At 35.6% G+C, this 14,318-nt stretch overlaps 3 protein-coding genes and 1 pseudogene across 4 annotated transcripts; 2 read left to right on the top strand and 2 right to left on the bottom strand.

Annotated features, from left to right (window-relative positions):
- Positions 1-1,095: 1,095 nt before the first annotated feature.
- Positions 1,096-4,210, top strand: LOC140970016 (serine/threonine-protein kinase Aurora-2). 2 transcript variants are annotated; one of them, XM_073431566.1, is made up of 9 exons: positions 1,096-1,238; positions 2,062-2,178; positions 2,563-2,709; positions 2,783-2,878; positions 3,082-3,177; positions 3,264-3,360; positions 3,544-3,661; positions 3,781-3,853; positions 3,949-4,210. In XM_073431566.1, exons 1-9 carry the CDS (start codon positions 1,206-1,208, stop codon positions 4,048-4,050), a joined length of 879 nt encoding a protein of 292 aa, XP_073287667.1. In that variant the 5' UTR covers positions 1,096-1,205; the 3' UTR covers positions 4,051-4,210. The 2 variants fall into 2 exon arrangements, with proteins under 2 accessions (XP_073287667.1, XP_073287668.1); XM_073431567.1 differs by lacking the exon at positions 2,062-2,178 and having other exon boundaries at positions 1,103-1,238.
- Positions 4,211-4,798: 588 nt separating this feature from the next.
- On the bottom strand, positions 4,799-7,343 carry LOC140970021 (pentatricopeptide repeat-containing protein At4g17616-like; annotated as a pseudogene).
- A 561-nt stretch (positions 7,344-7,904) lies between these two features.
- On the top strand, positions 7,905-8,856 carry LOC140970007 (early nodulin-93-like). The gene is made up of 4 exons (XM_073431554.1): positions 7,905-8,084; positions 8,233-8,294; positions 8,443-8,518; positions 8,616-8,856. The coding sequence occupies exons 1-4, from the start codon at positions 7,979-7,981 to the stop codon at positions 8,699-8,701; spliced, it is 330 nt and encodes a 109-aa protein (XP_073287655.1). The 5' UTR covers positions 7,905-7,978; the 3' UTR covers positions 8,702-8,856.
- Positions 8,857-8,887: 31 nt separating this feature from the next.
- LOC140970006 (uncharacterized) lies at positions 8,888-12,528 on the bottom strand. Its single transcript, XM_073431553.1, has 2 exons — positions 9,790-12,528; positions 8,888-9,398 (listed from the first exon to the last, which is right to left on the bottom strand). Exons 1-2 carry the CDS (start codon positions 12,419-12,421, stop codon positions 8,947-8,949), a joined length of 3,084 nt encoding a protein of 1,027 aa, XP_073287654.1. The 5' UTR covers positions 12,422-12,528; the 3' UTR covers positions 8,888-8,946.
- Positions 12,529-14,318: the final 1,790 nt, after the last annotated feature.

Raw genomic sequence — 14,318 nt, 5'->3', positions numbered from 1 at the left:
ATCGATTCGACCCGTCTAAAAGATATAAATCCGTAAGATCGTCTCACGAATATAGATATTCTAATATATATTACATATTCTAAAGACATCTCTATTTATGATATTTTGTTATAAATTATTACACTGTTTTTTAAATAAAATAAATAATGAGTTTATCCGATAGTTAATGTCAGGTATTCGATATTATTCGAATCGTAGTTGGGTATTTTTTTCCTACCAGATATGTCAGATACCCGCTTATTATAACTATCATAAACTATGTCGGAGATCATCAATGTCAAATAAGCAAACCAAAACAAAATCTTGTATGTCGGAGATCATCAATGTCAAATAAGCAAACCAAAACAAAATCTTGATGTATAAAAATAAAATATTGTCAAGTTACAAAACTAAAATTCAAGTCAAATTATATAAATAAAATTGTAATTTTTTCTTAGTTATGTACACTATCATGTAACTTAAACTAATATGAACTACTAGTTCTGATAACGGTCACAGTCCATTGGTCTAAAATTCATGCCTTAGTATTTTGTATGCTGAAATGGACAAGGTGTAATGAAGTTAGAGTTTTGAGAATATGATTTTAGGGTTGATTGGTTTACTTATAATGAAAGGATCTTTTATCGCAAAGACCTCATGATCATTATCTCTGTTTGTATCGAGCCAAAGCTTCTTTTATGGTAGCCCATATTCACAGAATTATTCATTTCTGGCAGTGAAGGATGTGTCCCATGTATAGATTAAAGAGACTCGAATTCAATGAATTTATTCCCATTAGGCTTGGTATGAAATTGAAATATTTAATGTTTCAGTCATTATTAGTATTTCGATAAAATATTATTACTTTGTCATTTTTGATTATGAACTTTTTGAAGGTCTTCAAGGAAAAATTAATGCTTGTGTATAATTGAGATATATTTTATTCTGAAAAAAATAATTTGTTTAATGAATATCGCGCATAATAAATAAGATATTCGTTGGACAAAATTGTACGACGCTTGAACTCGTTTCGCTGTTGAAAATCAAAACCATCCACTTGGGCAATATGACCGTTGCATAAATTATAATTATAAATAAATAATAAATAAATAGACAAATAATACCTTCTTTCTACTATCCCTTAAATTTCAAATCAAAATCAGCATTGCACCGTTCGCCTTCCCCGAATTCTCTCTCACATTCTGAGCGTTGTGAGTGCGTGTGAAATGGCGATCGACGAGTCTCAGCAAGAACACAAGGTAATAGAGCCAATGCCGTTCCTTTTTCACGAATTTGCTTGGAGATTTTTTCTTTTTGTTTTCGTTTTCCTTCTCTTGAAATTTTGTTTACGAAGAAGTGGAGAGGATTTTGCGATTTCTCGTCTTTTTCTGTGATAGACTTGGAATTCTTTCTTAATTTTGAGAAAAATTTGGCTTCGGTTCTAGGATGTCTCGGTCTTTTTCGTGGACATTTTTGTGACGTTCTTGGAATATAAGGATTAATTTGACAGGAAAGAATAGAGAACGAGGATTAGCCGTTTTTAGTTGGTTAAGCTATTCTTTTTGGCTTCGGTTCATCTTATTTTGTTTAATGCTAGAAAAAACAAAAGAAACAAAGAAACTAAAGATTATGAGTTAGCAATTCCATATGGCTGCGTGATTGTTGTGAGAAAAGGAGGTTTGGTTGGGGATCCGGCATGTAGATTTATTATGATGTATTTGTGTACCATATGTGAAAATTGCTTGTCTATGCTGGGTAGATCTATGTGAGATAAATGACTCGGATCGCCATGCGTTTGAGGGATTGAATGTGGACCCTCAGAGCTTATATTGCACAAAGGAATTCATTGTTGTGAGTTCGAGTTTTTGTTTGCCGTCAAGTGCAATTGTGATGATTAATTTCTTTCATATTAGTTTTTCTTCACGTTCTTAAACTAAGGAGTCTACGTTATAAATTTGGTTTTCTAGTATGATAAACTTGACACCTATATGAGAATATGCTTGTACGAGTGGCATTCCCTATATCTGTTCACTGATTGTAGATGTGCTTGAGTATATGATTATGCTCTCCATTTTGCTCTAGGCTTCGTCAGAGAGCACAACAGCAGAGGAAATAAGGTGGACTATCAATGATTTCGACATAGGAAAGCCTCTTGGTAGAGGAAAGTTTGGGCATGTATATCTAGCTAGGGAAAAGAGGGTGAGTCTACTCAAATCAGGGAGCTTTCTCTTCCATTGAACACTGATGGATGACTTCCATTTAACTCGAACATTTAATGTTACAACATCTCACTTTTTCTTGATTTTGAGTGGTACTAGACATTAAACATTTCAAGTATAATCATATGATTTATTGACTAAGCAACATTTTTAGTTTGGGGGATTTAAATAGTAACTTTTCACTACTGGAGCTGGTCATGAGCTTTTCCAAAAATGAAAACAAATTAGGTGAGGCATAAACAGTGGAAATTAATTTCATTTTTTTAGGAATGGTATTGTGTAGTAAAAGAAAAAGAAAATTTGGTGAATAATTTTTGAATATTTCTTCTAGAAATGAAAATAACCTCTTTTTTCTTAAAAGCAGAGCAATCATATAGTTGCACTGAAGGTGCTATTTAAGAGCCAGCTGAAACAGTCTCAGGTTGAGCACCAGCTTCGCCGTGAAGTTGAAATACAGAGCCATCTTCGACATCCAAACATATTGCGACTCTATGGTTATTTTTATGACCAGGTATGACAGCTTTTCTTTATTTTGTACATTAATAAAATCTGTTCAAGAGTTGACGATAATCAATTATCCACAGAAACGAGTTTATTTGATTCTGGAATATGCTGCCAAGGGAGAACTCTACAAAGAGCTGCAGAAGTGCAAATATTTTAGTGAAAGACGTGCTGCTACGGTGAGTCCTCTCTATCAGTGCTTCAGCCTTTCTATTTCTATTCTACACCTTATACCTTAGTCGAACAGCTTGAATTTTAATACCTGTCTTGATTTTCAATCATGCCCATGGTAGGAATTATTTAGTTTCCTCAGTGCACATTTTAGCTATGATCTGACAAGATGTGTAATGGTTTTCATATGTTTATTGGACGCTATGAGCAGTATGTTGCTTCATTAGCTCGTGCGCTAATATACTGTCATGGAAAACACGTGATTCATCGAGACATTAAACCAGAAAATCTTTTGGTTGGGGCACAGGTAATTTTTGGCTTTTGTTTATTTTCTTCTCTAATTTATCAGAAAGTGCTGCTGCCTTTTCTCACTTCTTTGGTGTTGTCTGTCAGGGTGAGCTCAAAATTGCAGATTTTGGTTGGTCTGTGCACACATTCAATCGAAGGCGGACTATGTGTGGAACTCTGGATTATCTTCCGCCTGAGATGGGTATATGCTTTTCCTACTAAGAATGTGTTATTGGCGCATGATTTAGGATTGGTGGCATAATTTTCGGACTACTATGTTGCACATTTAAGTTATCAAGTGGATGGACATGTTAATTTTTTTTTCTTTGACAATATATGAATTTCCAGTTTGATGGTTAATCCTATACATTACTTGTTTCTACAGTGGAGACTGTGGAGCATGACTCAAGTGTGGACATTTGGAGTCTTGGTGTCCTTTGCTACGAATTTATGTATGGGGTGCCCCCTTTCGAAGAGAAAAAACATTCAGATACGTATAAAAGGTAAATGATTTCCGAATCCACAATGCTGAAAATATATTAGTCTGTTTCGAAATGGCAAGATTTAAATGATACGTGCGATTTGTCCCTTAGTTGTTACGTTTTGGCTATGTAACGTGCAGGATTATCCAGGTGGAATTTAAATTCCCCCCCAAGCCTATTATCTCATCATTGGCCAAAGAGCTCATAAGTCAGGTACGTTAGATTACTTGCGCTCTCTCACATACTCTGTTTAAAGTGTGGATCTTTGGCCTAAGTCCGTATTTGCTTTTGAATTGTGTTGACAACAGATGCTCGTCAAGGAATCTTCACAGCGTCTGCCTCTGCACAAGCTACTTGAGCATCCATGGATTGTGCAAAATGCTGATCCATCAGGCGTCTACAGAGGTTGAATCAATTTTTGGCGTCTACTGTTTTCTTGCAATCGTCCGAAATTTACGTCCCCCAAAACCTGACATTGACCTGTTATATCTTTGTAAAATTGATCTGTAATTCCGGTGCATCCTTAAATTGATTGAACTGATGATTCATCATCATAATTCTAAATTCTTATTTTCTGGTGTCATATTTAAATTAAATTGTGAATATAATTCTGTGCTATCCATCTATCACTAAAAATTCAATTGCACCAATCCTAGGAAACAATTGACAGAAATGTGAAATATAAAAAGACTCGTAATTTGTTTTGGGCTAACCTTTTATTTTTCTGTGTCATGAACTTGATTAAATTTATCGGCCAAAGTGACATAGTAACATCTCGGTTGATAGGTCAAAGACGACAGCCTTGCCCCAACAAGAGATTGACTCCGAGGTGATTTAAGATGCGCAAAACGAATTAAGACGGTGGTGATTAATTGACTCTGAGGGTGGTGAAGTTTGCATTTTGGGAATAAAATGCACATTAATTCTCAATTGCCTTTTTCGTTTGAAAAATAGATGATTATGGTAATTAATTGGCTGCAAAAAAAAAAAAACACGAGTCCCATACATCAAATGCTCATTACAATTAAACAAATAGCCAGCGATGGCTGGCTATAAATTCAGTGATAATCCTGTGGATTTCAATTCATGCCAACCCATTATTTTCTAAAGAATAAAGATCCCTATAAAAATTTATGTACATATATTGACGTACATGTATCAGAACTCTTTTCTAAATGCCTAAACATGCTCAATCCTCCGGCTTTGAGTCTCATTTCTAGTTTCAAGCATAGTTAATTTCCAATAAAGATTCCAACGCCAAGAACTCTGTTTTATAGTTCCACTTATCTAGGTACATGCTATTCTTCGACTTAAATCTTATGACCTCCATTAGCCTTTCGAAATAGCCACCCTGAATAAAATTTAACAGCAATAGCTCGTACAGATCTCTGTTATGTACTGTATTTTGATTCGACATGCTCTTCTGGATATCACCCCATAAGATTGTGATTTCGTGATACATTCTCAACGAAGAATATCCACATATCATATAGAAAAAGTTGCTGTGGTGGGCTGGATGTTCTTCTCTTGCAGTTTACAGTATGTCATTATGGCATCTCCTATCATTTTGGCCTTTGTAAAGAAGTAGATAGAAGAATTGTACTCATACACCATTGGGAAAACCATCGATCCTCCACTCTTATAGTATGGGTGATGGATTCTGCTAAATCTGATTGCAGAATGAAGTGAGCTCTTTCAAATATGAAGCCCTGGTTTCTTCAGACTTACTAGAAATATCTGAGGAGAAGAGCATTGTATCAGAAACATTTATATCAGGGTGGATCCTCCTGATTTGCCTTGCTAGTCCTGCTTCTTTGAACATGTTTTTATCGTAATAAGCTGCCAAAAGTGAAGTATATGAATCTTTGCATGCAGGATAATTTTCAGATTCCAAGTCCTCTAAAATATCATGAGCTGTCTCAAGCCATCCCAAATGAATACGAGAATGGATCAGATTTGAGCAGAAAATGTTGTTTTCAGATGAAACCAACACATCCTGAATCCGAATGAGAAGCTTTGAGAACTCATTAATTCTCTCACTTATCTTATATCATATGATGAGCATAGCTGACCCTTTATTGCTGAGAACAAATTTTTCATTCTTATGCATGATAAACTCTTGTTTTTCATCTACTTAACAAACAGAATCCATGTTTACTTGAACGGTTACAAACTTAAGTCTTCCCCCCTTTTTGATATGGTCCGATCGAATTGAGACGGCACATAACTTTTGTAGTGCTCTCTCACCGCTTTGAATCGGATTTGACTTGCAACATCCACAATGTCCAGCAAGAGAGCAAAAGCAGCATCAGTGTCATTGAATTTAAAATTCAAGCTCAGCAGACAGTCATAAAACTGCCGATATTGGAGGATCAAAGTGACTGGAACTGAATCAATATAATTCTTCAATTTCTTTAACTCGTCTCTCATGCCATTCATTTCATGGATCCGGGCAATAATAATAACAGTCTGAGAATCCGCAACAACTCCTATTTTTGGCATCAGCTCAATAATCTGCTGATCCTTTTAAGGTGATCCAAACCTCACACAAGCATCAAGAATGAGGTTAGAAATGATCACGCTGGGCTTTGTCAACTCTGTTTGAGCTGATTTGTTTGAATTTAACTTCTGAAAACAATCACAGATTTCGCCAAAAAAAAATTTGTATCAAATCTGCATCTTCACTAAATGTAGAAAGACTATTTGCAATACATCAAGTGATGGTATGTATTTTTTCTCTAACCTCGATCTAAGATTGCTCGAGGCTTGAGCAGGAATTTGAGCCCTTGTCAAAGAAAGCACGAACTTCGTAGTCAAGTCAGGCTGCAGGGACATTGTGTTCTATGTCGAAACTGAAAGAATTAAATCAAAAGCTCTACGAAGTCATTTAGGGTCAGCCGAATAAGACAATTCACTTATGAGATTCGACACAAGAGTCTGGCAGGGAAAACCTTTCGCATAAAAATTGAGCAAGATGATCCCTTCGACAGTAGTTTCCTGGCTTTGCACCAATAATAGATAAATATGGAGAAAAGGGTATAGTTTATCACATCCGTCAGACAGCTGAAAACTCCTGATATCACGGCTAAATGCAAATTTTTCACCAAATATCAAACTCAGGACTCCCCTATGGTTAACTCTGATTGATGTTCGAATCATAAATTAAGCCAAAAAATGTCACTCTACATATTCATTACGATAACATCATCCAAATCCAGCTTCCCTTGCTCCATTAGTAGCATGATTTTCTGCTAATATCATTTAACCATCAATATTCTGAAGTCCACATGCAGACTCTCACACAGCAAACGTAACATAAGCACCGATTCAAACACATGGAGAGCAATTTCAATCTCAGAAAAAAATTACTCTCCAAATCACCGATAAACCATAAAAAAATTTCTTCTTCAGGATGCAAACTTTCTTTATATTCCTCGAACAGAAACAACAACAGGAATTTTGATTTTTAAAAACTAAAAAAAAAACCTGCAGGAAGTGGAACCAAAAGCTGCGATTTTAGCAGGTCCCTTCCAGATATCTCCTTTCATAAAGCTTTACCTCCCATCAGCAGATTCCCCGAACCCCAAGTTCATTCTGGGCATGCTGTACTGTTTTCAATATTCCCCAACTCCAATTTTCACTCTGAAGTTCGTTCTCATACCAGAAGAGAAAATTAAAGGATTAAGAATTTAAGAAATTAGGAACTCGTTGAAAATATAATTCAAAATTTACATTATTCTTATTTCGAGTTTATATATTTTTTTTATTATCATCAATTTTTAAGTTTTTTAGAAATATTAAATAAATTATTATATTATATTTAAAATGTCTTCTTATATAATTGAAAATAATTATAGGAATTCTGATATAACATGAATACATGATATCTATAATAAAGTATCTTTTTAAAAAAATATATATTTATATAACCAAAATATTCTCCTCCTCCGTTTTTTGACTTACTATCATTGATTTGTTTATAAATAATTTATCTGGAAACTGTTTTCATGTATTTGATGTCCATTTTAATTAAATAAAATTATTTTAATATATGTATAACTTACTCGTGTAAACATTAAACATGCTTCAATTGCAAGTTAATCGCACAAGAACTAAATAAAAATTTTGAAAAAATATTTCTCCATACTATATAAAATTTGGCCCAAATAAAAATTAGGAGAGTGAGTGAAGTTTGATTGAGTTAAAGGTATCAATGGTAGGGAGAGATTTGTGTTCTTTCCGACACTTAACACCATCCATTAATTTAACATCTCCATATCTTTTGCTGAGCTTTCCACTTATTTTATATGCTAATTATTATTATTCTCTGATCAATTTATGTTCAAGAACTTTACATTATTTGAGGAAAGAAGACAGACACAAACAAGCATGACATCCTCGAGCAAAGAAGCCAAGATTGTAACGGCCGAAAATTGCATTCGAGGTACAAGTACATTTTGTTTGATTCAATTTTTTACATTTATAATGTATGGAGTTTTAAAATTTAATTTTTTCGCACCGAAATTGATTTCTTGCCAAGAATTCTATAACAAGACAATTCTTGGATGTGAATGTTTGGCACAAATTTGCAGCTGGTTGGCAGGCTGGATTCAAGGCAGCTTTCATTACATGTGTAGCCACTGCTATACCCACAGTAAGAATTTTTTTTTTTTTTTTTAAAATATAATGGAAGCGAGAATCATCATAACGAACTAGCATCCCACACAACATGTAGATTTCAATACTAAAAATTATACGCTTTTTAAGAAATGTGGACATTTTTTTCTGCATGCACAACGTAGTTGGCTGCAGTTCGTACAATTCCCTGGGCCAAGGCAAGCATAAATTATACTGGTCAAGCTCTCATCATCTCTGGAGGTACATTTGTACGCAAAATTATTTGTTGAACATGTTCTTGTCCAGTTTTATACGTTTATGCATTGATTATTTTTCGATTCTTTTGGATGAATTACAGCATCCATTGCTGCTTTCTTCATTAATGCTGACAAAACCATCCTCCATGGAGCAAAAAAGAATGCTCGATACGATAGGAAGCCATGAGAGGATGCACATATTGGTGCTTTATAGATAGATTCCAATGCAGTTTTGATATATTCAATTGTTTTCTTTTTCTTGATAATTAGTGGCTGTAATTGTTGCCTTTTTTCCTTGTAATTTAACTCCGGGAAGAACGTACTTTCAGGATTTCTTGAATATTTCATACGTTTATTACTGTAAAAACTCTAAATATACATCTAAATCCTAAAAAACACACTACTATTACAATCCACATGGCATTTTTTGTATTACACAAGGCTCACCAAACTTTTGTCGCTTAAATCCATCAGCTTCTTCGAATTACACCTATAGCTCCTTAGATACTTGTCATCTTGAAGAAGGGGTGCCGCATCATATTCTTTTCCTGTCTTTGTTCCGTTATAAACCTCCAGAGATCTACACCGATGGAGAATCTGAACGACCTCTTTCATTGAAGGCCTGTTTCTAGGCAATGCACTGGTGCAAATGAGCCCCACTTTATAAACAGTTATCATATCTTCCAAGTAGTGTTCTTCTTGAATCTCCCTATCTAAAGCATCAGTAATCGGCTTTTCTTCTCCATAGTGCCTCCACGCCCATTCGGCCAGGCTTGTGTGCTCCTCCCCACAGTTAGGTTCTCGCCCGGTCACCAGTTCCAACAGCACGACGCCAAAGCTATATACATCAGCCTTCTCGTTTACTTTGGTTGTATAGGCATACTCTGCAAAAAGTAGTGACATATAGTTAGATGGTACATGAGGTGTGTCTCGTCTATGATCAAATGCTTCACTGTCCATAAAAAAAACTATAGCTGATACAAATAACAAAACTCGAATATCGTAGCCAAAGATAAACGTTTATATTGTTGTGCCGCAGTCATCTACATGAGACCCCAAAAATGGCACTATATTGCAAGTCATCGGAAGCAAATGCGTGATCCTGAATGTGACATTAATCGTAAGGCTGAGGTACTCTACCAAAACTTTAGCTAATAGTTACGGTGGGACTCTAATCGCATTGATTTTATTGCAGCCAAATCGCATGCTTGACCACATAAACAGCTAGAGAGGGGGCAAAGTTGGTTTCAAACACTGTGTAACATTATTTATTACCTGGGGCAATGTAACCAAATGAACCAGCAACAGCAGACATGGTGTTAGGCTGGTCTCTCTTGATCAAATTCTTGGCAAGCCCGAAATCAGCAATTTTTGCCTTGAAATCAGAATCCAACAAAATGTTGCTCGATTTCACATCACGATGAATAATCGGTGGTGTGCAGTCGTGATGCATGTATGCAAGGCCCTGTGCAGCTCCAATGGCAATTCTTAACCTTGCTGGCCAATCCAAGGCAACGTTGTGAACAGAAGTGTTGAGAGATGAGCCTTTCCGTTTCTTCCCATGTAGGCATCTATCGAGACTCTGATTCTCCAAATACTCATACACGAGAAGTTTCGAATCATCACTAGAGATGCAACACAAGAGCTTCACGATATTCGAATGGCACACTGAGCCAAGAATTTGAATCTCAGCCAAAAATTCTTTCTCCAGTAGATGATTCAACTTTCTGCCACTCCAAATCCTCTTTACAGCAACACATTCACCTCCTCGATCAACCGAAACTTTGTACACTTTCCCTGATCCACCACTTCCAATCATATTGCTTTCCGTCAAGTTTGAAAGAATATTGATTTCAGAGAAATACAACCTCTGGAATGAGGTTAGTTTCCACGTAGCAAGATCATGTTTGAGCTTCTTTCTTCTGTAGTCTCTAACCAAGAACATGGTCATCAAAATGGCGATCAAGAAAAGGGTCACAGCCAGAACTAGAACCATAGCAAGAAATCTTGTCGACAGTTTCTTGGTTTCTTGGATTTTGGCGTAACATTTGGGAAGATTGGAGATTGGATTGGAGGCACAGAGATTCGGGTTGTTCAAGAAACTGTTTCCATAAGCCATGTTATCAAATTCACGCGGGATGACACCGGTTAGTTGGTTCGAAGACACGTTAAGAGACGTGAGCTTCAAATTGCCTAATTGAGGCGGAATTTCACCCGAAAATTCATTGCCGGACAAGTCTAGATCAAGAAGGTCAGGTAAAGAACCCAAACTGGAGGGAATTGAACCGGAAAGATGGTTTCTAGAAAGATCCAATGTAGTTAAAGATTTCCACGAGATGATCTCAGGTGGCAGTTCACCAGAAAGTAAATTTCCATCAAATTTCAGAGTTGTAAGTTGACTGAGACTGGTTAATTCTACTGGAATCGGCCCCGAAAACATATTGTTACCCGCATCAAACACGATCAAACTTTCCCAAGTCAAAATTTTGGCAGGAATTCCGCCGGAAAACTTGTTGTTACTGATCTCCAACCGAGTCAAATTTCCCGCTACCCAAGTCGGGATCCCCCCGGAAAAAGAGTTATCACTCAGCATGATTTCAGTCATGTTTTGCAAAGTATAAAGCTCTAATGGAATCTCACCTGTAAAGTTATTCCCATACAACTGCACCGTGCGCAGAGAGTGACAATTTCCAAGTGATTTTGGAATCTCTCCGGTTAAATTGTTGTGAAAAACAACCACACCAAATAAAGAACCGCCGGCACACAAGTTTTCCGGCAACTCTCCGGTGAAAAAATTATCGCTAACCTCGAAAGCTTCGAGATTTGAGTGCATACCCATTTCAGGTGGTAATAGCCCACTTAAAGTATTCTTGAAAACCCGAAAAATCCGCAAGCTTGGCAATATGCCGATGCTTGAAGGCACGTCTCCATAGAATTTATTTGCAAATAAATTCAAAATCTCCAATATTTTCAGCTTCCCAAAATCTTCTGGGATCCTTCCAGTCAGGTTATTTCCAGAAAGATCAAGCTCTACCATACTCAAGGATTCGATCACTTGAGGAACGGAACCTGAAAATCTGTTATTATACAAATAAAGATAAGTCAGATTTTTCAGCAAGAACAACCCACCGGGAATATCGCCTTCCAATTGATTCATAGACAAATCCAAATGCTTCAGACTTGACAAATTCCTGAAACTATCTGGAATTTGGCCGTAGATATTCGTTTCTTTCATCCAAATATACTCTATTTTCGTCAACTTCCCGAACTCCGGCGGTATCACCGCTGGCAAGAAGTCATTATAAGCCCATCTCAGAAATTCAAGGTTCACCAAATTCGATATTTCCTTCGGGAAACTCCCATTGAACAGATTCATATGCAAATTCAATACTTTCAGCTCATGTAAATTCCCTATCTCCGGAGGAATATCTCCGGTGAAGTTGTTGGAGCTGAGATCAAGATACTCAAGAAATCTCAGCCCGTCGATATCCTCCGGAATATTACCAACAAGATTGTTCTGAGAGAGGTCCAGATATTTAAGCTTCGAGCAGTTTAAAACAGCAGTCGGGAAATTTCCCGGGAGAAAATTGTAAGCGAGATTGAGAAGAGTGAGGTTTTGGAGCTCAGAGATGGAATCGGGGATGTATCCAACGAGGTCGTGGTTCTCCAGGATTATTCCAGTTACGGAACCGCCAGGGGAGCACTGAATCTCAGGCCATTTGCAGGGGGAGGACGTGGAGTTCCATGGCTGAAGGATTTCGGGGTTGCCGAATTCTTGCTTCAGGTTTAGGAGGACGGCTCTTTCCGCCGGCAAGAACTGTGATATTACGAGAAAGGGTACAGAGAAGAGGATGAGGAAGATAAATGAGAATGGAGTTTTAGAACCGGCGGAGGGCGGATTCGCCATTTGATGGCTGCGGCGCGGGAGGTGGCGGTGGTGAAGAAGCTATGTTTTGCCTGGTGCGATGAAGTTAGAAGGATTGATCATATTGAGATTTATAAATTCTGTTGAAGAATACAGCGGATAGAATTATAGGAAGTACAACTTTGTTCCAAATTTTAAAAAATAAATAACAAATTATATAAACTAACTAATTGTAACGAGATTATATGGTCAAATCAAATACAGATATTAATAGATTATGACAAATGACAAAATTTATGATATGAAATTCTAAAAAAAATGAAAATCATAAAAATCAAGAAATTAATTATTTTCATATTATAATATATAATATAAATACTCTGTCACTTAAAAAATTGCAACTTATCGATTTAATTATTAAATTTTCATTCAATATTTCACAAAGTTGCATATTAATCCAATACTTTCACATTTCACAAATTAAATACAATATTCGACTATAATTCTAAAAAATATTCAACAAGTTGATAAATTTCCAACTTTAGTAATTTTGCAAATATAGTTGAATTATTTAAATTATTGTTGTTTTTGTTGGTGAATTTATTCGATCTTGTAAATATTTAATCATTTCATGTCGATGATTTTTAAAAAAAAGTTGATAACTGTTGGACCTTTGTTCATATCCGTTTATGTATATTACAGTTCAATAACATACGACATTAATGTATTAATTATGTTTTAGACATATTTATGTGTTGTTATAGTTGTTAATGTAATTATGATGAATTATATGATTTGTTAAATGCTTTGTAGATTTTATGTTCAATTATTTGACACATTTATGATATTTAGTTTAGGGCATAATATTATTACATTCATGTTCAGTTCTATCATTCTTGTGACCAGTTCCTCTTGTTATATTGTATTTCTGGCACTCGTGATTATTATGGAATCAGCGGACGGCTTTCCAGTCGAGTTATCTCTTATACCGAAATTATGATTGTCTATTTTTTTATGCCTTTTAACTTGAAATATTGACATCATATGTTGTTCGTTATTGTGTCTTCATATTGTATCGTTATCAACTGTATGGAGGCCAAGTCGGGGGTGTATATTAGATACAGCACGACATAACTCGTATACTTGGTAGAGCGGTTTAACACATTGCATATTTTCATTTTATTATGTGTTTATATATGATTTGTAAGTGTCGTTATTGTTGTTTATTTGTTTTATACCAGAATCTCAATCTCAATATTTTATACTGCAGACGATTGTGGTTGCTGTTGGGCACCATTAATAGGTCACCCGAGTAGTTTTGCAACTTCAGGTGGAAGGTCTATAAGTGGAGCTCGTGATTGAGATATGATTACTCGGTTGTAATAGTTAAAGTCTCCCAATTAGTTCATTTTTATTATATTGGAGTCTGGCCAGTTTTATGTCAGAGTCTATTTATCGGGGAGATACCTCTGTATTTGTATGATTATTTAGAGTTGTTATGGTGAGTTTGGATTTAGTTTATGTTGTTGTGAGTTTTGCCCGCGCCTGTGAATTGTTGATTTGTATATGGTCGGAATTTATGTATAATTGTTTATCTTCTTTGAGTCATTTTTCTTTTACAGAAATTTTAAATTTTTTGCATGTCCTATTTACAAGAAAGTCATGTTCATATTTTTCCAAGGTCGCCCTTAGATCTATTTTTAAATATTTCTTTCTTGCTCAGATTTTTTCAAGGTCGCCCTTAGATCTATTTTTAAATATTTTAAATCATTTTTCATTAAGATTTAAATTTAATCAATATTTTGTTTGATAATTAATTATAATTATAATAATTAGGTCTCATCATTAGATACAGTTAACAACACGTGGGTCAAAATATAGTCCAACTTTTGTAAATTTACTCTTGCCAATAAGCCAAATCTAGTCCACAATATATTTA

The sequence above is a fragment of the Primulina huaijiensis genome, unplaced genomic scaffold (genome assembly GCF_012295235.1).
Source record: "Primulina huaijiensis isolate GDHJ02 unplaced genomic scaffold, ASM1229523v2 scaffold43279, whole genome shotgun sequence".
NCBI lineage: Eukaryota > Viridiplantae > Streptophyta > Magnoliopsida > Lamiales > Gesneriaceae > Primulina > Primulina huaijiensis.
The sequence above is the reverse complement of the archived record's forward strand: the minus strand, read 5'-3'. Positions and strand labels throughout refer to the sequence as shown.